General features: G+C 38.6%; 1 protein-coding gene across 3 annotated transcripts in view; it reads left to right on the top strand.

Moving 5' to 3' along the window:
- The window catches only part of SNTB2 (syntrophin beta 2), a 77618-nt gene extending 52178 nt beyond the window's left edge, over positions 1-25440 (top strand). Inside the window, exons 3-8 of one of the 3 annotated variants that reach the window (XR_016035938.1) lie at positions 1504-1714; positions 8704-8846; positions 13487-13683; positions 16529-16713; positions 18391-19841; positions 21083-25440. Coding sequence is in view for 2 of the 3 variants with exons in the window: in XM_055412434.2 (XP_055268409.2) it covers positions 1504-1714; positions 8704-8846; positions 13487-13683; positions 16529-16713; positions 18391-18483 (829 nt within the window). In the remaining variant the exon portion in view is untranslated. The other 2 variants (XM_055412434.2, XM_055412435.2) reach the window with 2 other exon arrangements.
- Positions 25441-26764: the final 1324 nt, after the last annotated feature.

Raw genomic sequence — 26764 nt, 5'->3', positions numbered from 1 at the left:
TAACTTGTGTATTAGTTAAATATAAACTTTCTGTCTTCCCCATTAGATGATAGGCCCAGTGAGAGGAGAGACTAGTTTTTCCCTATTTTTTTCCCTATTGTATCTCTAAGACAGTGTCAAGCATAGAATCTAGAAAACAGTAGGTTTTCATTAAATGTTTACTTAAGAAAGGATGGACTGACCAGAGCTCAAATGAGAATGAATATTTGCCACATTAAGTATGGCAAGTTAAAATATGTGGAATTACAAAGGAATTTCTAAATATGACCAAAGAGAGGGATGCAAGCTTCAAGGCAGACATGCTGGTGTACCTGTAACCCAGTCATGTTTGTCAGGTAGTGTGGGATCTCATGACAGGGCTGCAAGGAAGCGAAAATTGTCTTCAGAAAGATGAAAGAATAAAAAGTTCTCTTTGGTCAGTGGCAGTTTGTCAGTTTTTCAACCATGAAAAACACTCCTAAGAGCTTTTTATTTTTTCCCTTTTAAAAGATATATATGTTCACTGTTAGAGCACAGCAGTGAACATATGTTAGTCATTTATTGATTAATTTTTAAAATTCGTCTTGGCAAAAACTTTGATCAAAACACAAGATCAGTTCAGTTCAGTCGCTCAGTCGTGACCGACTCTTTGTGACCCCATGAATCACAGCACGCCAGGCCTCCCTGTCCATCACCAACTCCCGGAGTTCACTCAAACTCATGTCCATCGAGTCGGTGATGCCATCCAGCCATCTCATTCTCTGTCGTCCCCTTCTCCTCCCGCCCCCAACCTTTCCCAGCATCAGAGTCTTTTCCAGTGAGTCAACTCGTCTCATGATAGTATCCAGCAAATTGCTTTATAAGGAATTGGTTGCGTGTACCTTTAAAAAAATTTAAATAAGTCCTAAAGGTTACTTTTGAAGTAGAGATTGTTCTCAGTTGAGCATTAATAAATCATAGTCATAGAGTTGAAGATTTCTTAACTTTTTTTCCTCCACTACTTGGAGGATGATTTAATCATATGACATTACGCAGACCCTAGAAAACAATTCCAAATTTTCATGGGGAGTCATATTCTTCAGCTATTTTATTTCACACAGTGGAAATTTCAGTTCAATTTTTGGCAATAAGTTTTACTTACCTAGCAATACTATATACCAGAATTTTCTAAGTATTAAAAAAAATTCTTTCATTACAGTGTGCCTATGATATTCAACAAATAGGCTCTCCATTTCTTTGACTTGGAAATGAAGGTGGAGTGAAGTGTTCTTACTATGAATTCTACACTAGGTTCTCTCATTTCAGGTCATTTCATGAATACTGAAATAGCAGACCCAGCAGTTAGTCTTTCTGGTGATGATCTTTCCACATGTGGATTTCTCTGGGATTGGACTCTAAGGAATTAAGGAAAAGCATTTGTATTCTGGAATGTAAAATTAATTTTCAGTTATGTATGTTAAACCATGGCAGTTTTGATGGCTTCTGATCTATCTATCTCATTTTCTTTTTTCTTTTTCCACACAGATTGATAGAGCTCCATTCTCCTGATAGCAGGAATACGTTGATCCTCCGTTGCAAGGATACAGCCACAGCACACTCCTGGTTTGTAGCTATCCACACCAACATAATGGCTCTCCTCCCACAGGTGTTGGCTGAACTCAATGCCATGCTTGGTGCAACCAGTACAGCGGGAGGCAGCAAGGAGGTTAAGCATATTGCCTGGCTGGCAGAACAGGTAGGCTGGGAGGCAGGGCAAGGCCTCACTGGGTCACCGTTCAGAGCCAGGATGGTTCCCCCATTTCGTATGTCTAGAATATTTATCACACAGTCAGGTCTCCAACATCTAACTTATAGATCTTTTGTTTCTCCTCCCCTAGTCTTTAGCTATTTATTGCTAATTATCACTTCCACCAGAAGAATTGACTGTCATGATAGTCATCATCATAACATAACTATGAAGAGATTCTTATCATTTCTATCCTTAATGACTGGAGATAATTTTCATGATTTTAGAATGGAATCAGCAACTTATTTTGCAAAGGGCTATTAAGTGCCACGACTACGTAACTCGGCCATCGATAGCAGCAAAACAGTCATAGACAACATGAACATGAATAGATGTGGCTGTACTTTAATAAAACTTTATTTACAAAAACAGATAGTGGGCTGTATTTGGCCCACAGGTCATAGTTTCCCAATTCTTGCTCTAGTGTATTGACAAGAGTTTCAGAGACAACAGTCTTACTACCCTGATCGGGAAAAGTTTAAAATATACAAAATATTTTACAAGCTATTAAACACATGTGCAGTTGTCTTCTACAACTGACAAATGGAAAGAAACCAGAAAACTTAAATAGAGGTTGGGTGAAAGGAAAGGAAGAACATAACCCTAGTTAGTTTAGATCCAAAGTTTGACAAAAGGGAGACTAAAAGTTCTACATGATGTTACAACACATCCTTTTTCTTTCGGGGCCTTCACTGTCAGCTGGGCCAGAGGGAGCTGAAAACAAACAGGATTAGGGAGTCAGAGATGAGTGTTTGAGTGCTAACTCTGTTTTTCATTGGTTTTCTTTTTAAAAGTTCCTTTATATCTTTGCACCCTAGTTCCTTCCTGTGTGAGCTAGGGGGGCAGGGATTGCATCAGTATCAGCCCAGAAAGGTTTTGTTCTTTTGTGTTGTTGTTTTGTTTTGTTTTAAACACAGTTTCAGGGTCTGGCTCCCCTAGTGCCCCCCAGGAGCCCCGTTTGGTGGACTGATGGTGGAGCCTGGCAGTCTCATTCACTCCCCCAGGTGATGGTGTGGTGGATCAGTTTTGGACTCCACTGATCTATTTATTTTCAGCCGTGAAATTTTATGAACACTTCACATAATGATTCTAATAAATTAGAACACAGAATTAGTACTGTGATGATTTCTAGGAGACATGACTAGAATAAGCAGAAGAAACTAATGAAAATCATGGTATAAGTACTCATGACTTTGAAAGTTTTAGTATTTTATCATGGTTTCTGTGTTTTTATATGCTGGTTGAAAAACTCAATGGAGTGGTAGTTCTGTGCTTTTGGCAATGTTCGAAATCTTCATGATTTAAAAAGATACTTTTGCAAGGTTCTAAGATTAAAATGAGACGTTAATAGGTTTAATAGGTAAAGTCTTACCCTCTTTCTGGTTCCCCATCCACCTAATTCCCACCCCTCAGCCCACATAAAGGTAATCACTTTGATTCCTTTATAGTGACTCTTTTGAAAGTTTCTTATGGAGATAAAAGTAAATATGAAATATGTTCTTCTTTTTCTCTTTTATAAAAGAAGAAAGCATATTATGCACACTACTTTATATCAATACTTTGCTGTTTTTTTTTCGTGAAACAATATATCCTGGAGATCTTTTTATATCAAAACATATGGAGCATTCTTTTTTTTTTACAACTGTATAGTTTTTCATTGTGTGGCTGCAGTTAAATAAGCATTTCCTCCAGTGTTGTTGTCATAAGCTTGTGCCCTTACAAAGAATGAATAACCTTGCTATAATGAATAACCTTGTAGTTTGTCCTTTCCCGCATGTGCTGTCCAAACTCTTTGGTTCCAGAGTCCAGATAGAGCAGATAACAAGAGAACACACATTATCTGAATGTATTTGGTTCTTGTTTCTGGTAGTAAGTTGTAAAACTTTGGTTAGAAAAGGATTTATCCAAAATTTTAGCATCATTTCCTGAGCTTTGATCGTTAGAGTTCATAGAACTGAATATTTGTATATCTGTAGGATACATCTCAGAAGTGCTGTTTCAAAGGGTTTATTAATAAACTATCTCTAGAAGGCAAATTACCCCCAAGACTTAGTGTCTTTGGAATAACACTTATGTCCCACAGTTTCTAAGGACTGCGAATCTGGTAGCCATTTAGCTGGGTGGTCCTGGCCCAGGACCCTTCAGGAAGTTGCAGTCAAGCTGTCAGCCAGGGTGGCAGTCATCTGAGGGCTTGATGGGTTGGCACGTGCACCTCCAACATGATTCATCTATATCGCTGTTGGCAGGAAGTCTCAGTTTCTTGCTGCTTGTAGGGAGAAGTCTTCAGCTCCTTGCCATGCCAGCCTTTCTACAAAATTGCCTGAGTTTCCTCAAGATACAGATGTGGGTTTCCCTCAGAGCAAGTGATCTGAGAGAGAGAACAAGATGGACAGTACAATACTTATGTGGCTATGACCTAGGCTCTTCTTCTCTCTTCTTTTCATTAGAAGTGAGTTATTACTAAGTCCAGTCTACACCCCAGGACTCCAGCTCTTAAAGGAAAGAATGGTAAAGAATGTGTGGACATCTTTTTAAACTACCACAAAAGATATCGGCATTTGTATATAGGCTTCCCTGGTGGCTCAGACGGTAATGAATCTGCCGGCAGTGCAGGAGACCCAGGTTCAGTCCCTGGGTCGGGAAGATCCCCTGGAGAAGGAAATGGCAACCCACTCCAGTATTCTTGCCTGGAGAATTCCATGGACAGAGGAGCCTGGCAGTCTGCAGTCCATGGGGGTCACCAAGAATCAGACATAACCAAGCAACTAACACACACAACGACAAACACTGGGACTAACACTTTGTATCAATAATTTTGATAGATATTGTCAAATTTCCTTCCATCAAAATTGAACTAATTTAAATTCCCACCAGCAATATATGAGAGTTGCTAGACCTTTAAAGTGGAATTAATTTGGTTTATGCTACATACAGACCAGAAGAAAGGAGAAAAATAAATTCATCACAGTCTGCCCTTGATGGACTATATTTTATGTGTGTGTTTCTTTCACTCAGTTATGAACTCTTCAAAGACAAGAGCACATTTCTCTCAAATCTTTCGCCCCAGAGAACTTAGCCTAATGCTTTGTATATAGTAGATGTTCAGTAATTTTTTCCTTTGTCTACATATATACATCCAAAATCACTGCGGATGCTGATTGCAGCCATGAAATTAAAAGACGCTTACTCCTTGGAAGGAAGGTTATGACCAACATGGATAGTGTATTAAAAAGCAGAGACATTACTTTGCCAACAAACGTCCGTCTAGTCAAGGCTATGGTTTTTCCAGTGGTCATGTATGGATGTGAGAGTTGGACTGTGAGGAAAGCTGATCACCGAAGAATTGATGCTTTTGAACTGTGGTGCTGGAGAAGACTCTTGAGGGTCCCTTGGACTGCAAGGAGATCCAGCCAGTCCATTCTAAAGAAGATCAATCCTGGGTGTTCATTGGAAGGACTGATGCTGAAGCTGAAACTCCAATACTTTGGTCACCTCATGCGACGAATTGACTCAAGGGAAAAGACTGATGCTGGGAGGCATTGGGGGCGGGAGGAGAAGGGGACAACAGAGAGTGAGATGGCTGGATGGCATCACCGACTCAATGGACATGAGTTTGAGTGAACTGCGGGAGTTGGTGATGGACAGGGAGGCCTGGCGTGCTGTGGTTCATGGGGTCGCAAGGAGTCGGACACAACTGAGCAACTGAAGTGAACTGAACTGATACATGCAAAAAGCAAGTAGACAAGTCATTAATTATAAAACACTATCCAGGAACTCAAGCTCAGGGTTAAGAAATAATAAATACTAAGTTGAATACTTTCAAGTTCTTTAAAAAATAGTACTACAGAACTAATCCAAAGTGCTGTTTTTAAACTATTCATGATTTTTACTTTTTCCAAGTAGTTGTTTGAGTCGCCCAAATCAAATACACTTAGAATAAGGTGTTCAAGCAAGATTGGATATGGTTTCCCAGAGGAATTTTATGATGAACTTACATATCTGATAAAAGTTGAACTAGGTAAATGCCAAAGCCTTCTTTAATTGTAATATTATTTAATTCTATCAGTGTGAAAATGGTCAGTATATTTTCAGATCATGTTATCTTTTTAAAATAGGTAAGCATTTCTTTTAGCAATAGATATATTTCATGAAAAGCATATACATAAATGAAACTGTTTCAGTTGTACCTAGAAAAGATAGGCATTTGGGGCAGATAACTTAAGAATTGTTTATTTAACTTTAAATGATCTTTCTTTAATTTTTCTGTTTGTTATTTCACATTGTCATAAATTGAGTTTGCCTAAAATAGGGAAAACCTAGGCTATAGATGTTCGGTAACTAATAAATAATTTCTGTGCAAGGGACTTATCTCTTTATTGATGCTGATTTTTATGTGACTGATAGCTATAACTTTTATATTCTTACTATTTATATTCTCATATTCTAACTATACCTCTTATATTCTTAAGAACTATATATTCTTAAGAGGGAATTTTCTTTAAGTCTACCAAGTGGGGAGACATATGTTATCTACAAAATAGGTATTTTAGGCATTTGAGTATTGATGGAAAAGCTAAGACAGCTACTTTGTCCCTCATTATTCTCAAAATGTGTAAAGATTCCAATTAGAAACATATACGCTAAATCAGGATTAATGGCACAGTTTATTTTTTTGCTCTATGTTTTCTATTGTAATACTAAAACGCATAAAGAACAGAAGTATATCACCTCTTAAAAAGATCTGTAGGATGAAGAGATTGAGGGAATAAATAATAACTATGATTAATTTTTCATCTTTAGTGCTATTCAACTCTAGTTGTTAAAAAATAAAATTTGCAGAGGGCTATTGTTTGGCCAGGTGTACGCATGTGTGGGTGTTGAAACACAAGCAAAGCAGAACTCTAACATTAGTATCTTTTATTCCTCTGGCCAAAAACTTGATAACAGGGGAAAAAAACCACCTCAGTAGTTGAGCCCCAAGGCTGCTTGTACTGATACCACAACCGAAAACATGTGCTATATATAGCCGGCGGCATTCTGATTCCAGTGAAGGCAAGCAGTACCCTTATAAATTAAGGCAGGTAGGCAAACAGAAGGACTGAAACTGAGGTTTCATTTTTCTCCAGTGATTAAGTGGAAGAGGGAAAAGATATCCTCCAAAAGCGAAGGACTTGAAAGAGCTAAAGAATAAACACTGTTTAAAAATTGTTTATTGAAAACAAGTTCTCTGTCTTTAAATTGAATATTGTTTTTATTGACCTTAGCAGTTTTCCTTTCTCTTCTTTGGGAAGAAATACATTTAATTTAGGTTTTCTAAATGCATATACTCTGACCTAGCGTTCACAATCTGTCTTATAACTTAGCAAAAAAAAGTTAATTTAAAAAATCAGGTTATCATTTTATCCCTTTGGGAAGATAGATTTTTATATTATTTTCCCTATGAAATATTGTCCGTAACAATCTCAGAGACAAAGACTTAGTAGTGCATATAAACTAGAAATCCCTTTGGGGTATCTGTGACCCCAAAATTGAAGAATCCAGGAGAGCTTCTTTATAGCTGATACTTTCCCTCCAGACATCACAGTCTTAGTCTTTCCCTCTAGACATATAAAATCTTAGAGAGACATAACAATCGTTACCCCTAGACATAATAAAGTCATAGAAAACTCAGGTTCACCAGTAAGGAAAGAGTTAATTATTTCTCCCATATTTTGCTAGAATTCTCAGGGTTGGGTCATATATTTTGGGCTTTCAGCACATGGTTGAACATGGGTAGCTTCACTGGCTGGAATTCATTTCCCACTCCTGGAATCCAGTCATAGCTCTAGCAAGAATAGAGGCCCAATGTAGATGTTATAGCACAGAAATGAATCACTCAGCCCACTTTTCGGATTATAGATGTATTCTTAAAGTGCTCTGACATTTTCAAATTACCTTCAGAAGTCATTAAGGAAGAGAAGATAAAAGGTGGATCTGAAGACAAGTGAGAGAAAAGTGATTCATCAATTGAAATTTACCTCGAAGCCGTCAGTGATAGTGAGCTGAAAAGTTGAGGGTTGAAATATTCTGTTGTTACGCACTCCCTGCTCAAAGGTCTCATCTTAGGAAGGCAAACATTTTGATGATACCAAGGCTTTACTTGAACATAGTCTTTTGCTTTTTGGCCTTGGATCCTTGACAATATATATAAATAGTGGTTGTTTTCTTCCGTTTTTAAACTATCACAGAGATAACCGAGCTTTATGCAATTAAATGCAATGGTATATTTGAAACTGAAGCTTAAACTTCCTGAACTGTAATGGGGAACTCTTTGACAGCAGCTTATATCAGTGTTTTCCAAAATAGAACATAGTTGGTCATTTTGCCATTTTAAAAAGATAAAATAGAAATTATCAGAGTGCATTGGACAAAGGATAGGAATTATGGTTGTTTAGGAAATTTTTAAATTCAGTATTTATATATATGTGTTGAGTTGCAATGTAAAATGTATTTCTTATTGCAAGTCTTGATCAAAAATATTTGAAAAACACTGATGTTTAGATTATACTGACTTACTTGGTAACAGTTTCTGTCTTGCACTTAGAAGATGTTACTCCCACATCAGACATACTAAAACCATTATCATTTTGCACTGAGTGCTGTGTATTTAATTAGAATTGGTGATAATTAGTTATTGTGGAGTAGGGGAAAGAAACTGTGTCATATCATTAGAAAATGTGTGTAATTCACTCAGGGAGCACTTTCTCCAGCTGCACAGTCTACTTCACACCTCCCAGTGGAGAGGCCCTGCCGGTGGAAAGGAACCTGTGGGGCGTTTCCTTTGTCTCACATGGGTTAGGATGGGGAGGCAGAATGGAGACCCACTGTCTTAGGTGGTCACTGAAGGAACTTTCATCATCATAGTTAGCTCTACTTTCTGGATCTCACCTCTGTAACAGGCAAAACTGGATGGTGGAAGGCAGCAGTGGAGACCTGTCCTCATGGCCGTGACTGAGAAGGACCTGCTGCTTTATGACTGTATGCCGTGGACCAGGGATGCCTGGGCATCACCATGTCACAGCTACCCTCTTGTTGCCACAAGGTAAGACTAAAGACAACAAAATATCTGTCCTACTCTGAATCTGCTAAAGAATTTTAAAACGACTTCTGTTATCTTTTAGGTGCCTAAAATAGCACTCAAGCAGCTGATGTAGACGATTTAGACAAAAACTTTTCTTTCACAACCCTATTGATCATTTTTGCAACTCCTAGCTCAGAATATAGGAGAAGGCAGTGGCACCCCACTCCAGTATTCTTGCCTGGAAAATCCCATGGACGGAGGAGCCTGGTAGGCTTCAGTCCATGGGGTCGCGAAGAGTCGGACATGACTGAGCGACTTCACTTTCCCTTTTCACTTTCATGCATTGGAGAAGGAAATGGTGACCCACTCCAGTGTTCTTGCCTGGAGAATCCCAGGGATGGTGGAGCCTGGTGGGCTGCCGTCTATGGGGTCGCACAGAGTCGGACACGACTGAAGTGACTTAGCAGCAGCAGCAGCTCAGAATATATGGTTTCTGTCACTAGTATTTTTGTGTGTATTTTTTAAGTTGTCGAAGCAGCTCCCTAACTGCTCTTCTCAAGACTTGCTTACTCAAGAAGATAAGTAAATTGTGTGGTATGTTTTTTTCCTTATTGACTGTGACTAGAAAACTACTGAAATTGTGGTAGCATTTCGACTGAGTGATGAAATCATTTAAACCAGAATGTGGTACTGTGGATAAACTACACAACTCTGCCAAAATATTCTTCAACTTCTCTTTTTAGTATGAGTGTATTTGTATATTTGATTCTATCAAATAAACATTTATTTGACCTGAAGCAACAGGATGTTTCTAGTATGCCAGATGTGGGGAGCTGGAAGGAAAAGAATGGAGAAATGTAGATTTGGAGGCCAATATGTCTTAAGAAACAACCAGAAACTAGTTATCTAGTGTGAAACTAGGAAACATATTCACATTCAGTGTTAATTTGGGCTTAAAAAAGAATCAGGTTTTGATACAGCTCAAAAACTATACATTAAAAAGGAGTCCCACAAAAAAGTACTTGGTAGTCAAAAAGGGTAAATGATGGAGTCATCTAGTATGTCCCATGGGAAACAGTGTGGGGGTTCCTGCTTTCAGGAGACAAAGATTCATGTGAGGAAGAGAATTCTTAAATTACAGGAAGACTTTTATGTTATGTAGGATGTCCTTCAATTTGCCAAGTTCCCTTACATATATCATTATTTTTTAAAAATAAAATTTTCAGACAGTTTTTCAGGAGTTTCTCTGTAATTTAGAGCTGTAGCCCTTAGAACACAGAATAGAGATGAAGGATTTATTGAGCCTCAGAGTTAGAGAGGTGTGCCCTCACTAATTCCTTCAGGACATAAGGGTCCTGCAGAAAAGGCCTTGATGATTCAATAGCAAAGGTAGATAGTCTCTGATAAATAAATAAATTAATTATAGTTCAAAAATCAAAGAATACTGTTAGGGTGATATAAATTAACATGAGTTACTGTTTATATTGGCTTGCACATTTACAGATTCTTAGAAACCAAAGCTGTATGTTTGTGTTTATCTAATAGTTGATATTTTGGGATGGTTGGGGAATTAAGTAAAACATGAAAGTGATAAATGAAGAGGATTTTTATTTTATTCTTTTTATTTCATTTGACACATTTCCTGAGGTTAAAGCCAAGTGCCCAATACAGGTAGAGCATTAGATACAAGTGCTGTAGATTTTGCACGATATGCATTTTGTAGTCTTTTCCTATATGCCTTCTTTGACTGGAAAAGAAAAAGATCCAGAGAAAGCGTGGCTACTTGACAATGTGGAAAATTGAGTGGTAGTGTGCTTATGGGATTTATGGGGCCAAAGCCACTGTACCGCCTTTGCATGAGCTCATCGGGCCTCCCCACTAAGGGGGCCTTTTGGCAGTGTGTTCTAACCAACTGCTGTGCAGCAAGAGTCCAGCAGCTGGTTTGAATTAGATTCCCTCTGCCAAATATTTCATAATCAAATCTGTAGGAAAAATTCTCCTGGACTTTATATTTTTTAAGGTCTGATTTGAGATTAGCAATCAAACTGAATATGGGGGAATACACCCTAACACTTTGCTCACAGTCTGTATTACTTGGATTGTATGTGGAATAGTTTTGAAACTCATTTAACTCTTGCTGAGGTAGCTAATGTGTAATTGGCATGTTGGTTCTACAGTGATCAGCTCAGGGAGGTGGTTCTCAATACTTTCATCGATCTCTGGGGATACCCTCTTCAGGGGGTCTGTAAGTTCAAAACTGTTTTCACAGTAATACTAACATGTTGTTCACTTTTCTCACTGTTGACATTTGCACTGAGTTTGGTAAAATTGCTTGTACCTTATCATGAATCAAGGCAGTTGGCACCGAACTGTATGGCCTTGCAGGGAGAAAACATGCCAGTTTAACCTCAAAATGCCTTTGTTGGGGCAGAAAATTGCTAGTTTTATTTAATCTCAGCCCTTCAGTATTCATCTTGTTGATAATCTGTGAGATGAAGTGGGAAGTGCTGAGTCCACTTCTGCTGCAAATGGAGGTGTGATGGTTTGTTGCAAAGAAAAGCATGTGTGGTTTTTGTGAGCTGAACCCGCTGATTTTTGTTTTTATTTTAATGGAACACCACTTTTTAAGTAATTTTTAAATCAAATCAGTTTATAAATAAATTACCATATTGATTTTGAATATTAAACCAACCTTGTACTTCTGAGATAAATCTTATTTGGTCTTGCTAGATTCAATTTGCTAATAATTTGATGAGAATTTTTGTGTCTTGTATTTATAAATTATCTTGGTCTGTAGTTTTTCTTTTCTTGAGATGTCTTCGGTCTGGGTTTTAATGTGTTACTAGCCTCATAGAAAGAGTTGGGAGGTATTCCCTCCTCTTCTGTTTTTTGGAAGACTTTATAAAGAATTGGTACTGATTCTTCTTTAAATATTTGATAGAATTCATCAGCAAAGCCACTGGGATTAAGATTTTGTTTGTGGGAAGCTTTTCACTCTTAGTTGAGGGGATTTTTAAAATGCTTTAACGGTCACACTTTCTTAGACAATGTTCTGCTCTTTCCCTTTTATCTGAAAATATTTTTTAGTTCATGAATGTCACATTTCTTATCTTTGACCTTGAAACCCTGTTCTTATGAGCATCTCATGGGGCAGAATATGTCGGACACATTGTAGAAACTAAGGTTCTTTCTTCCTTATGTTTCTCATGTTTTTTCTCTTCTCTGTTTTGTTTCATTGCTGTCTCATTCTTGATTTGACTCTTCTCCCCAGAATGATTTTTTTGGACCATGCTGCACAGCCCGTGGGATCTTAGTTCCCTGGCCAAGATTTGAACCCAGGCCACAGCAGTGAAAGTGCTGAATCTTACCCATTGGACTGCCAGGGAATTCCTGGAACTCACTTTTTCAAGTAAAAAGATGGCACATCATTTTTTTTGTTTTTTGTAGTAGAGTAGTATCATATTTTAAGTGAATGAGAGTCAAGAGCTGTAGCCAAGTAGTTCCAAAGTTTCTTATGATTGAATAATAGTCCATTGTATACATGCTACATTTTATCTACTCATCAATTGATGGATATTTGAGCTATTTCCACTTTCAGGCTATTAAGAATCATGCTGATATGTACATTTGTGAACAAATTTTTATTCTAATATATATTTTTATTTATCTTGGGTACGTACCTGGGATTGGAATTGTTGGATCATATGGTACCTCTGTTTAATTTTTTGAGGAACCAGTCAGTTAAAGAAGAAAAAAATCATGGTCTATCTTTGGCCAATAGTAGCCTCTTCAGCTGGACTTCTGAGCATTTTTGATAGGGCTTTTATATAAAAGTATTTTAGGACTTCCCCAGTGGTCTAGTGGTTAAGACTCCATGCTTCCACTGCAGGGGACATAGGTTCAATCCTTGGTCAAGGAAGTTCTGCATTGTGTGGCCAAAAAAAAAAAGATATTTGAAAATTGCCATATTAGCTGTTTTGATAGAACATTCTGGACTTGTATATTTTCTGTTCTAGATCTGACATTCTCCAAGAGACAATAAAAAGTTCAGGTGTTGCCCAGGGAGAGAGAGATAAGTAGGCAGTATACTGAGGATTTTCAGAGCAATAAAAATTCTCTGTATATTATAATGATGGCTATATGTCTTTATATTGATATATTTATCCAAACCTGAATTTTGACTGATTATGATGTATTGGTATACATTTATCCTTGGTAAAAATTACCGTTCTGGTGATACTGACAGTTGGGGAGGATATGCATGTTTGTGGCTTATTTCTTAATCAAAATTGAATCTTTTTGGTTTTTTTTTTGACATGCCTAGCCTCTTGGGAGGGCTTCCCTAGTGGCATTGCAGAGGCGGCCACGACCGAGTGACTATAAGCACATTACAGCCTTTCATGGTTGCATGAAAAAGCTAATGGGAAATTGGGTTCTTGGGCCATCTGACTTAGTGTTCTGCTTGTGACACCAGGAGTCATTTTTATGGGAAAACAGAATAGTATCTATGTCAAAGACTATAATCTTGTTTTGAGATATACTTACCTAAAAACTGCTGATGACGTTCATAATTTTCTGCATTTTTATCAGCATAAATTTCTGAGATTGTCCTCTGACAGTGCATTAATGACTTTTGAACTTTGCTGTGTTTATGTTCCTAGGCTGGTTCATTCTGGCTCTGGGTGTCGCTCACCCTCCCTTGGATCTGACCTGACGTTTGCCACCAGGACAGGCTCTCGGCAGGGCATCGAGATGCATCTCTTCAGGGTGGAGACACATCGGGATCTGTCTACCTGGACCCGGATACTCGTTCAGGGCTGCCATGCAGCTGCTGAGTTGATCAAGGAAGTCTCTCTAGGTATAGATCCTGGCATTTCATTCCTAACAGTAATTAAGTGGAACTGTCATTCTTTATTTTAAAGTAAAAATCATTATCCTGTGTGCCAGACTTAAAAATGTTCTGAAATAAGACACCTGAAGGTGATCATGATGGAAAGAAACTGAGTTTCTCTATTTCAGTAGCAAAGCTTTCATAAGTTTTTTATGTGACTCTGAACACATTCACAACAGTTTCTGTACAACATAACATGGTAGTTTTACTCTTCATTATTTAAATATTTAATAATGTGAGGATTCATTTACTAAACACTAGGTGTGTTGACCCTCTTGTTAAGATTTGGAACATGGATAGACACCCTTAAAAGTGTGACCATCTGGAAGAGCTTATAGCTGTAGAAAAGCAAAGAATCTGGAATTCGGGTTTCTGTTGCAAAGTTGGAAGAGGTGTGCCCGAGTACTGAAATGAGCATCTAAAGGAAATCACCCTGGTGGTCTCTTTCCATTGTTGCAGCGCCCTCTTGTGGCTTGTCTGTATGAACTTAAAGGGATGGGTTCATATGTGTGTATCTGTGTATATGGTTATGTATAGATATTTCCAGATTGCTTTTCATTTTAAGGAGAACAGAGAGTTGTCAAAATTAAGACACAGTTACAGTTTCTAGTATGGTTTTAATTACTTTGAACATCTTGCCTGGAAGTTGGTTTAGTTTTGCTCCTGTTTTCTTAAATTTTGTTTCCTAAACCTAGTTTTATAGGATGTATATAAAAAGAGAAAATGTTTGAGAGCAGAAAGTCTTGTGATTTATCTTTCTTTCCATTGCTTTTGGAAAGTTAAGGGTCTCTATGGCTTTAGAACTGCATGAGCAGCATTTCCATGGGTCATCTTCTAACAGTGACACCAGACAGCTTTTTCTGTGTTGTAACAATTCAGCTGTAAACAATCAGCTGTTTAAGACGTGCTCTGTATTTTCCTTACAACCACAACGATGGTTCAAGCAGTGACACCAATGACTAGATCCCGCCTTGGATTTTGACCAAAGTCACCACACCACACTGTTCTCACTTGCCTGTCTCCTACCCATTGTGATTGGTCACCACATTAAGGACTATGGGGCTCTGGTTTCTGTCTTGGCCACAGAATGTGATTTCTGGGATGGAGAAGTCTTCAGTTGGACAAGCTGGATGCCCTGTGTCCTTGTGTGGAGTCCCAGGGGTCTGGCCAGCACACTCATCACTGGCACATGGGGTCACCAAATCTTCAAGTATCTGGAGAGATATGCTTCCCAAAGCAAAGAGTACAGTGTGGCTTTTGAGCATTTTTTAGTATCGTGTTGTTCCTTTGGTGTCTGTAAACTTCATATTACAGGAAACCAAAATCTATTCAGTCTTTGGCTCACAAATGGCTTGAATAGAGAGAAAATAAGGACCACCTGGTTCCTTATATTTTTAAATGGACAAAAGAAACTTGTTGTTTGATAACTTTGAATTTTTTTTGTTCTCATTCACAGCTCTATTTCAGTATTTTACCTTGGTAATACTTTCATTTCCACAGTTCAAGTCAATTGATGTACTTATTAATCACTTATTCTGTATTTAGCGCTTTCCAGACATACTAAACTGGCTGAAAGTAAATCTCTCTGAAAAGAACCAGGATTTCTTTAAAATGTGTGTGTGTGTGCATGTACTCATGCGTGGTGCAGGCGCGTAGTCTGTTACATCTTTAATAGGATGCGTGTGCTTAGTGCGCACACACACATATATACACGCACGTAAATAAGCCAGCATGTCCTCAGATGCACGTTCCCACCTTCTCCTGTTAAATTGTTGGCTCCTCTTCTGAAGTAATTAATATTCAGAGTTCATTGTTTAAAACTCTCCTCTGTGAGTTATTCCTTTTCCTTATTTCTTGAACATGCCAGCTGCCTTGACTGAGTGTTTTTCATGTCCAGTGAAAGGATGCTTTGGTCTGGGTATGAGGACTTGCTTGCTGGGAACCATTCTTCCTGCTCACAGCCATTCTTCCTCTCTCGGCTCTGGCCCTTTGAGTGATGATAAACTCAGCTCTCAGAGGACTATGTTAATTACTATGGGGCAGAGGGCCTCCCACCAGTAGCCCCTATACTAACAATAAAACAGCTTAAATGTTGGTGAAACAGGGACTTCACCAGTCTTGACAGGAGACATTTGCCAGTCTTGATGATCAGTTCTTTTGGTCCCATCAATTCAGATGTATCTTTTTGAATTTTATCTTTGGTAGGACTGACAGCGTGACTTCCCAGCTACCAACCATGTTACTGCCCCTGAAAGGTGTCTCTGCCTTTTCTCGTTTGGTTGTTCCTCCTTGCCCACTCGAAACCTTCTTCCTACTCTTCACTGCCTATCAGGTTTGACCATGTTTTCAGGCCTTTCTCAAGTCCCATTCCTCCAGGAAACCGTTCCTCAACTTGGGCCTTACTGAGTTTGGTATTTAGTCATATTCTATACCCTTTACCTTAAGCAGTTAGGGATTTCATGTCTATGCCTGTCACTTATGAGGTCTTGAGAGCAGAGACCATGCTTCTTACTTCTCCAGCACCACACACAGCCTACTGTCTGCACAGTGTTCAGTTGATACTCACTGAATTGAACTGAATCAGATCAGATGTCAAGTAAAGTTATGGTAATTTCTTCCTCATCTCAATCAAGATGTTCACTTGAGTGACCAAAACAGAATTCACTTCAGGACATTCCAAATAGATTAGGTATCACGCATTCTCAGAAAGATTCTTTTCCCTTTTCCCTTTTTTGAAGTCAGGAGAAGCCTTTGTCACTCTCTAACTGAAGTAGGAACTTCATTAGTGATGTCTGTTGCTTGTCTTCAATAGGCTGCACATTAAATGGCCAAGAGGTGAGACTCACCATCCACTATGAAAGCGGGTTCACTATCTCCAGGGAAAACGGAGGTTCCAGTAGCATCTTATACCGCTACCCCTTCGAAAGGCTGAAAATGTCTGCTGATGATGGCATCAGAAATCTGTATCTGGATTTTGGCGGGCCCGAAGGAGAACTGGTAAGCATGTTTCTGAAAAATATGTTTATTCTAATAGGTATTCTCTTTATCATTTCTTACCTCTTGTTATAGAAAATTATGGACTTACCATCTAATATTCCACTTGGAGCCAGGGAAATTCTTCTTCAGGTTTCAAAGATGCATGGGTTTGGCTTTGGGGTTTTGTCTTGTTTTTTCCCCACATTAGGGGATCATTGCCTTTTTAAAGTTTTGTTTGAATATCAGCAAGAAAAATGAGATAGAAACAGGCTTTTATCAAATGTAAGATATAAAATACTAAACCTGGCACACTTTAATAAATGACCTATATCCATTGCTGTTATCAGCAATTTGTTGGGATAAGAGTTAAAAGTAATAGTGACTTAGTTGCTATAGAAATTCTGCTGGTCAGAAAAAAAAATGCAAAGATAAGCCCATACACCCATCATCTGCTTTGACTTCCTTGTCCTTTAAAGGAAATACCCATAGGAATTCTTGAGTCCCCTTGGAGAACTAGAGAAGTGTGTCGAGGGTACTTCAGAAATCAGAAATTATGAGAAAGGACTCAAAAAGCCATGCCTCTATGTCTTACGGTATTGAGCCAGTAGTTCAAGTCTTATCTTATATGTGAAATCTTATGTCTATTGATACAGTCACAACAAGTATAAATTTGGAAAACAGAATCTTGAAGTTTTAGAACTAACAGATGTTAGCGATAATATAGTTCAAACTCCAAATAAGAAAACTGTAACTAGAAATCTTCTTTTAAATGATGAACCTTTAGGAAACTATGGATAGCCATGGACTTCAAAAGCCTGTTGAAGCCTATTCATCATATGTCAGCTGTCCAAATTAGAGTCCTGTGCTTAGGAAGGTATAACTAGCCCTCCCAACTAGCTTCAAGATTTGCAATTCCCACACACTCTTTTGATAAGGAGTGTCAAAAATCTTAATAGATGATCACACTTTGGCTGAATTCACTATGATTTCCTGTGGGAAATATACTTACAGTTAGTGGTTTCCATATAGGATATTCCTCTTTTCTTTACCTCTTCTACTTTTAAGTTCTTCCTACCTGGCATAGTGGAATCTAGTACACCACTAATAGTGTCCTAATTGTGGATGTGAACTCTCACGCTAGTGTTTAATTATGCCATGTAATAGCCTTACTTTTGAGTATACTTCCATTTGCAGCTCTAATTGACCAAGTGTGGCCTTGTGTCTGACACATCCTTTATCCAAGTTCTTTTTAAAAAGTAGAACACAAAAAAGTAGTTTCCCTGGTGATGCAAGGTGGATTCTTAACCACTGGAACGCAAGGGACACAGATTCAATTCCTGGTCCAGGAAGATCCCACATGCCAAGGACCAACTAAGCCTGTGTGCCACAATTACTGAGCCAGCACTCTAGAGCCTGCGAGCTATGACTGCTGAAGCCCGAGCTCTCTTTCGCCCATGCTCTGCAATAAGAGAAGCCACCGAAATGAGAAGCCCAAGCACCACATGGATGGGTAGCCCCCACTCACCACAACCAGAGGAAGTTTTCCTTCTCACAGAAGCGAAGACCCAGCGTAGCCAAAAAATTAAAGAATAAATCTTTTTTTTAAGTAGAATATCACGTTCAAATTTGTTTACTTTGCACGTTTGTGTATTAAAGCATCTCTGTATAGTAGTGATAATTAATGTCCTTTCTCCACAGACAATGGACCTGCACTCCTGTCCAAAGCCGATTGTATTTGTGCTGCACACATTCTTGTCGGCCAAAGTCACTCGCATGGGACTGCTTGTATGAGCAGCAAAAAAAAATCAGTTAAAGAGCCTTGAATGTCATAAGAAGTATTTCCACCTCAAAAAAAAAAAAAAAGCACAAAAAGAAAGCTCTTTGCTCTCTCCTCCAGCACAGTGCCTTGACAAGGACCTGCAAATCACTGCTGAACTGTAACCATGTTTAAAGAAGAGCTTGCTTTTTACAAGCTACCTTGGCCAGAAATTCTAGGACTCTAATAAGCTCCAAAATGAATCTGTTAATTGTCTAGTCACCTAATGTGGTTTCTAAGTAATTAGGTTTATTTCCCTTGTTAAGAAGGGTGGCTCATTCTTTTTCATTTTGGGCGTAATCAAACATCTGAGCATTTTCTTCTCCTCCTCCTTCCAATAGAATTAGTTTCAGGCTTAACCTTGACCACTTACTTAGAACAGCCATCCCATCACAGGTGCTAGTTTGCAGCGGCCTGGGCTTCTTGGTCACTCCATGTAGGTTAGACATTTGGTTGGAATTTACTGTCCTCATTTACTCCTACCCCCGGAAGTCCTTGAATTGCGTCACCAAAGGGTTCTTCACATGTCCTGGCTCTCCCTCTATCTCACCCTGACCATCACGTCCCACCACGTCACCGGCTTTGCCACACCTAAGTGCTCACTTTAGGACTTAGAACTTAGGAGATTTGATTTGCCTCGCTTTCCACTCTTTCTAGTAGTGACCAGCTTGAAGAGCAAGTTGGTAACCACTGCTCTGAAAGCAAAGTGTTGCTTGTTTTAGGATTTTCTGATTTTTCTCTTTGGTAGGAGCCAGGGGATAATATTTCTTTTAAAAGAAAATCCTCATTTTAGCTGAAGCCATTTTTTATTGCTGACCAAATGTGCCTTTGGTGAGGGTTAATGGAGCTTTATTAGTCACTGTTTGAATAACTGGATATCACTGCCATTCCAGGGAAGTCATCTATCCTAATTTTGAGGAACCGTCTTTGAGGTGGGTTTCTTTAGTGTGGTAGCTTTTCCAACTGGTAGATCTTTTGAAGCAAGATAAATCCTGTAGTGCCAGCTTGTTTTAAAGAGTACACATCAGTGAAGCCAGCACACCTTCAGCACAAACATCGTGTTGTGTCGCTTTGGGCTATGTGAGCCCAGGCAGGGTCCAAGCCCAGGCCTTCTCCCTCCGGGCAGCAGAGTGGCATCCGTCAGCACTGCTCCCTCAGTGCTGGCTCAGTGACGCCTCCTGCAGTGGCCAGGGCAACGAGACCATGGAACAGCTACCTGGGCTTCACTCAGCATCACCAAATGTGTCATCAGGAGACCACAGCAGCAGCGAAAGTGCTGGTTCGGCAGTACTGGAGAATCGCATTCAGCTTCTTTTTCCTAATTATGAAGGAGGTATATATCTGAAACCATTTACAACAGTATAATAGCTATATAAAATGTAAGGTTAGTACAGTCCCCAGATCCAAAAGAAAAGATAACATTGACTTGACTGTTCTCTGTGCTCTCTGGGGAAGGGTCTAGGAACAGTTCTCATTTACTAGAGTTATCAGGAATGCCATAGAGGATGTGTGTACTATGGAAGGTGTTGGAGGATAGCAATCCAAAGATAAGAAGAAAAAAAAAATACCCACAAATGTACTATTTGCAAAGAGCTATTTGGTTTGAGTTCAGGCAGACCTATAGACAGAACATAGAGCAGACCATTGAGCAGAGACGGTTCAAATTAGACTTTGTAAACTCATTGTCTTCCCTCCCCCCATAAGTCAGTTCTTCTCCTAGCTCCAATCCCCAAAATGTTCTACTTAAAACTGGAAATTAAAATCTAGGCTAGAATATAACCTTTAAGAGCTTTTCTTATGTTTTGAAATTTCATAAATCTAAGTTTGGTTCTATCTGGGATATGTTGCAAGTCAGAAAAGAAAGAAAATATCTTGAAGATCCAGCTAAGATTTCCAGAAGCAGAATGTCAACACACAATACCCTCAGATAAGTGAGCTTAAGACACTTTTTGCAATGAGAGTATTATTAATCTGAGAAGTTGAACAATACAGTCATAGACTTTGCAGCAAAGCCATTTGGTGAGGTTTTCTGTGTTTGTACGAAAGGCTAATAAGACACTGAGAATTTTTTCTGGGGGAAATTCTGAGCCACGCTGCTCATTCCTTATATGAAAAAGATCTGTTAAAGAGCTGTGATTTAAATGTGGGCAGGAGAGGTAAGGCATTGTGTGCATTTCGGCTCATTTTGCTCAAGCTTTAACTGTCATGCACCAAGATCCCAAGGGTTTCTTGACATCTTTTGAGTCTCGATGTGAAATGAAAGTGTGTGGGGGGTTTCCTTTGACAACAAGCACCCACAAGAGCAAGAGCCCTTCAGCTGCTTGTTTAACAAATGTCAGCAGCTTTGCAATCATGGGTGACCAGGTTGTTCTTCAAGTAAGTGTGTTTGTGGGACTCTCATATCACAAATGAAGTGCTTTTTATGAATGAGACAGCCTTGGTAAATAGGTATTTTGTATCAAGATGCCAAAACGTGGCAAATTATCTTCAAATGGTAACTGCAGATGGGCAGTTTTGATATTTCACCTCTTTTCTAGAACAGCTGACTTTTCATTTCTCTTTCATTTGAATTAGGAAGACTGTTGAGGATGTGGTGGACCTCTCTGTGTCAAGTGGAAGGGAGCCACAGAGTAGCATCCCCTCATTCCGAGGGACCCATCCTGTGTCCTCGGGACCCACCTGAGGGTGTAGACGTCTTCTCCACATTCCACACAGATGCCTACAAGCAGCCAGCTGGGGTGTGAGCTTTCCTCCTCCTCGTTCTCTAAAACTTCTCCCCTCCCTCTCCAAAAAAAAAAAAGGGAAAGGAAGAAAAAGCTCAATTATACTTTTTCTGGAAAATGTGAGTCCTTTCCTCAAGTCTTCAAACAAACCTTACCTGGAAATTAGTATCTAATATTTTATATGAAGAAATACTTTATGTTTATACAGTATTTATTAGGTAGTTGTAACTGTAAACTCACCTACCTAGAAAAGTTTCAGATTAAATATTGGGATATGTACAGGAATCAAAAATATTACTTTGAAGGTCATTTGCCTATTTTAAAGCCATGTTTTAGCGCCTTTTAGGCTAGGTGAAGTCTGATAGTGCCTGTTCCTGTCATCTGTACTCTCACAAAGTCATTGAAAATTATTGCATGCAGGAGAGATGAAACTGTTTATTTCCTATATTTTTATAAGTGGAAAAATCTCTCTGACCAACAAATGATTAAAGTTGTTACTGATTATTCTCTTAATTTATCTTCCTAACAGAATGGTAACAAAGCTTTTTTCAGCCGATTACATGCACTTAGCTAATAAAACCAAAATTTACTATTTAAAAAACATTTAAGCTGTGTGGAATCTGGACAAGACTACATTTCACTGTTAATGGTTTTGATGGACAAAAGTGTGTCCACTTCTGAGAAAAGGTTATAATGGATTGTTTTTAATTTTGAGAGAACCTCCAGTCTTCTTGTTTAATTTATATCCATATTTTTAAATTCAAATTATCTTGTAAGCTGCTATGCAAAATCTATTAAAAACCCTACCTACTTAAAAAGTTATAAACATTTTTGAAGTTTTCAGGGAAGACCTGTAGACTTAAGCACTTTCTCTGCTTTTTATTTTTTATTTTTTAGACATGCTGAATTATGTTATTATTTTCACTGGTTATAAGCTATTGATTGTACATAATATTTAAACCATCCAAATATCCAACATCCATTTCCATGTCACTGCCATCCACTATTGATGCCGTGAATGAAATGGCTGGTTAGAAAGCCAAAGGTCTTTTTTTTTCCCCCAATATCCAATGAAGAAGTAAAATGCCAGATCTCTTTCATCTCAAAGCATAGTGAGATCTGCATATCTGTGTAAGGAGGAGAGACTGATTTGGGATTCTGCTTAAACTTTAAGTTGAATTTGATTATAGTCACATTCATTTGTTTTACCAAAGTCTATCAGATATATTACATGCCAAGTGGTACTACATCCTATTGGAAATATCTTTCATTTAAATTTGAATTCTTATCATGGCTTTTTTTTTTTCCTCCATTAGATCAAAGTAGAGGAATCTGCCGTTTTCTACCATTCTGTGTCCCTATTTTAATTGTTTGGTGATCTGGAATTATTTTGTTATGCACACTGTCTTTAAAAACTGACAGCAGCCGCCCTCCCATCCCCGCCCACCTTTTTAAGCTATATGTTTCACTGTGCTGGGCATGGAGACACTCATTAAATGTGTGATGACAAACAAATCTAAAATAATTATGCTGTATATCAGGATTATGTGTTTTTCAGCAATATAGCTACTTCTATGGTATAATGATATTAAGTGAAATTTATTTTACACTAGTAATAGACTACATAGGTGGTTGATTTGAAACCCTTTTCCTAAAGTACACACACACACAAACATACTTCTAGCAGATTAGTAATTTCCAGTTAAGGTAAGGTACAATTAATAGACACATAGAACACATCTGTCTCTTCAACACTAGCTAAACTGCCAACTGGAAGAATGGTTGTTATATATTAACTTTAAAAAATATCTTAACAAGATTTCTTCTTTTATAAACCTGAGCTGAATTTCTTGTCACCTCTGTTCTTAACTTTCCACTTTGGCTGACTGAACCAAAGCTTATTCTGGTTTTAAAAGTAAATCTACCCTTGATGTAATGCATAAATATGCCATTTATTGCTTGCTCTCCAATGAACATTTGATTGTATTCAACAAAAGTCTACCATATGACCTGTAATCTTTGAATTGCCACAGAATAGGTTGGTTGAAACTAAAAAGATATAACAGAGAAATGATACTTCATTGTATTGTAAAATTAGGTATTCTGGTAGATTTCTAACTTCTGAGTCCTGGAAGTACTTTGCTCAGTTTCATAATAATCTTACCTCCATGCTATTGACACAAATGCAAAAATTTTTGAGTCCCTCTTTATCCTAGTCCCATATAGACCCTTGGAGTCTGATTATCACCTCTTCCAGGGTGACCAAAGTCCCTAATGAATAGACAAAAGGTTCTTTGGGGCCCTAGAGAAATTTTTGAAATGCCAAATCTAGTTAATTATATATTAATTCATGGATTCTTTCATCTAATAAACATTTATTCATGTGCAGTTCTTCACAGGCACTCTGAAGGGTCCACAAGAAAATTCCTGCCCTCAAGCAACACCTCATCCATTATTTCTCAGTCATACCATACCATCTATTTATCAGTCAGAGGTTAAGTCATTAACCACCTCATATTTTTACCAAAGTAAACCTCCAGTTCTGCTGGTAAACTGGAAAGTGTTTAAAAGGATGCTCAGTCATTGGTCCACGCCAGCATGAAAGAACTCCAAGCACATTTAAGAAGGTTGGTCTTTTCATCATGCATCTTTTTTTTTTTTAATGCAAAATCATACTTAAGTTTGGGAAGGAGAATAGTGTAGAATATTCTTAGTAAGGCAAATCACAACTAAAAGTAAGCTCTATTGCCCTAAGTGGATCAATGACTAAGTCTTTTTAAAGAAATACTTATCTATCAACAGAAGAGATCAATGTATATTTTATCTACTGCCCTTTGTAGATTCTGCTGATCCAATCATTTCCACACTTACAGCCTTTAAACATCTCATTTGCTCAAACTCCTTACATGTGGTAGATAGGCTGTTGCTTCATCTGAGAAATCAAAATAGTGAAGATATTTAAAACTTAGCAAAATTTCACTTACTCTAGAACACTTGGGCCTTCAAACTCAGTAAAAAGCGCACCTTCCAAAACTAAGGGAGGTTGCATGAGATTTTCCATTTTTTCCTTCAGTATCAGTCCCTTTCTATCCAGCCTGGTTCCCATCTATCACTAGAGGCAGCCTTTCGGCCACAGCCTTTGTCATGCCCAGAAAGGCGCTGAAATGTTAGTGACTGGAATGGCATAGGGAACACGGTCTCCTGGGCTCCTTCTCCACGGTTTTCAGTGTCCTGTGGTTGTGCACAGAATTTAGGTCATGCCTTTAATGTCTTGGTCTTTACTTTATACCACCCCCTTTGACAATTAGGTGCTAATGTTTCTATTGGAACCAGCATGTGTTGTGTAAATGTCTGTTCTGCCTAAGTTGGAAGAAGCGCTTTCCTTCTATCTCAGTCCTGTTCAGGTGGGTGTCAGTTACATTTTCTCACCTCTTGTTTTGTGAATTGATAGAATTTGGAGGAAAAGAAATGATTTAAACTACGAGTTTGGGGTTTGGCACAGTCATCAATCTCGATGACACTCTTGATACTTTAAACCAAATCTTCTCTATCGTAAGAACCAATTTCCAATTGTTTTTCTCTAGTTTGGACTCCAGTGTTATGTTTTACAGTCTGGGTAACACTGTATCACTGATGGGTTCAGTGTGATAAGACCTGGGCACCCAAAGAATCTGTTTCCTTTGTGGTACCAGACCCAAGGTCTTTTAGAAACTAATGTGGCAAAACACCACCTCCAAAGGCCTGTTTTGGCTGATCTGTGCAAACTCTGATTATACCCTCTTGTATGTATTCTGTCCCACACAACTCTCGTTTTTTTAAGTATTAAAACCTAGAAAGCTAGGATAACACTTCTACAAGGAGTTAAAAGTAAGTGATATTCTGTTTTTTTCCTTCCTTTTGGAATCTTGTATTTAAAAAAGACTTCTTTTTAAGTATTGTTTAAAATTTAGGTCTCAAGTCTTCTGGCATTACCAGACTACCAAATCAAAACCCATGGTGTAAAACAGGGCAGTATTTGTGTTCTTAATAATGGAAAAGCTTTATGTGTACTCTGTAAGTATAATGCATAGACAACACTTTCCCTTGAGTCGCACATCAGCATAGAGTGTTGTACATTACAATGAAGTTTGTAACTTAAGGGTATTATATATATAAATACATATATACCTTTGTAACCTTTATACTGTAAATAAAAGAATTGCTTTTAGACTTGTTTGTTCACTTTTTAATATTAAAATAGTTTCAAACTTTCAGGAAAGTGTTAAGAACAGTACAAAGGGGATTCCCTGGTGCCTCAGTGATAAAGAATCCACCTGCCAATGCAGGAGACACAGGTTCGATCCCTGATCCAGGAAGATCCCACATGCCAGTGCCCCACAACTACTGATCATGTGCTCTTGAGCCCATGAGCTGGAATTACTGAGCCCACGCACCGCAACAACTGAAGCCCATGTGCCCAGAGCCTTGTTCTGCAACAAAAGAGAAGCCCGCACACCACAACAGGAGAAAGCCCAAGTGCAGCAATGAAGTCCCGGCGCAGTCAAAGCTAAATCTTTAAAACAAAAAGTACAAAGAACTCCTGTATCCCTATCACCCAAATTTCCCGATTGCTAGCATTCTGCCACATTGGTTCCATTACCCTGTCATCTTTTTCTGACATGATGCTCATCACCCTTAAATTCTCTAGTGTGTACTTTGCAAACACAAGGACACTCTCCTGTACTGCCACCCTACAACCCTCCCAATCAGGAAGTCAACTTCGGTTCAGCACTACCACCCATCTACAGACCCCATTTAATGGTGCCAGTCTTCCCAACAATGAATGTCTCCATTTTCTTCCTGGCACGGGATCCTATCCAGTATCATGTGTGTTTGGTTGTCACATCTTAGCCTCTTCTGATGCCATTGTTAAACAGATTTAGGGCAACTCCAAACTCCTAAAAACTTAGTTTTTGTTCTAGTTCTACCACTGACCGTCTGTGTGATGGGAACTTAATCACTGATCAATCTGAGCTTTATCATACATTCAGTCACACAGAGGAAAGTGAGGTGAGAGTTTCTCAGGAATCTTGCTAGGAGATCCGTGCTCCATTTATTTTGGTATCAGTCACTTTGTGTGATAGCATAATTTTGCCCTGGCCCTACCTCTCCAAAATGTTACTAACCTAAACCTTATTTTTATTCCTCCTCCCCCACACTGTGTTTGCTCTCAACCAAGAAGCTCCTTAACAAACTGCTCAGAAGCCATTCCTTGGCATGAGCCAGTCTGATTTTATGAAGTTGTTTGGGCTAAGCTTACTGGTCCAAGCTTGGGTTTACAACAAATGTCACATTCTCAGTGTCATCAGAACCCAATATAGTAAAGTGCTGTGTGAGAAAGAACAAATTATGCAGCCACTGTAGAGGACAGTGTGAAGGTTCCTTAAAAAAAATTATAGATTTACCATACGATCCAGCAATCCCACTCCTGGGCATATATCCAGAAAAGATGAAAACTCTTAATTTGAAAAGATACGTGCACCCCAATATTCAT

This window comes from Moschus berezovskii, chromosome 22 (genome assembly GCF_049115385.1).
Source record: "Moschus berezovskii isolate FMDL1 chromosome 22, NW_MosBer_1.0, whole genome shotgun sequence".
Lineage (NCBI taxonomy): Eukaryota > Metazoa > Chordata > Mammalia > Artiodactyla > Moschidae > Moschus > Moschus berezovskii.
Note: the sequence above shows the minus strand (reverse complement) of the source record. Positions and strands in the feature narration are given on the sequence as shown.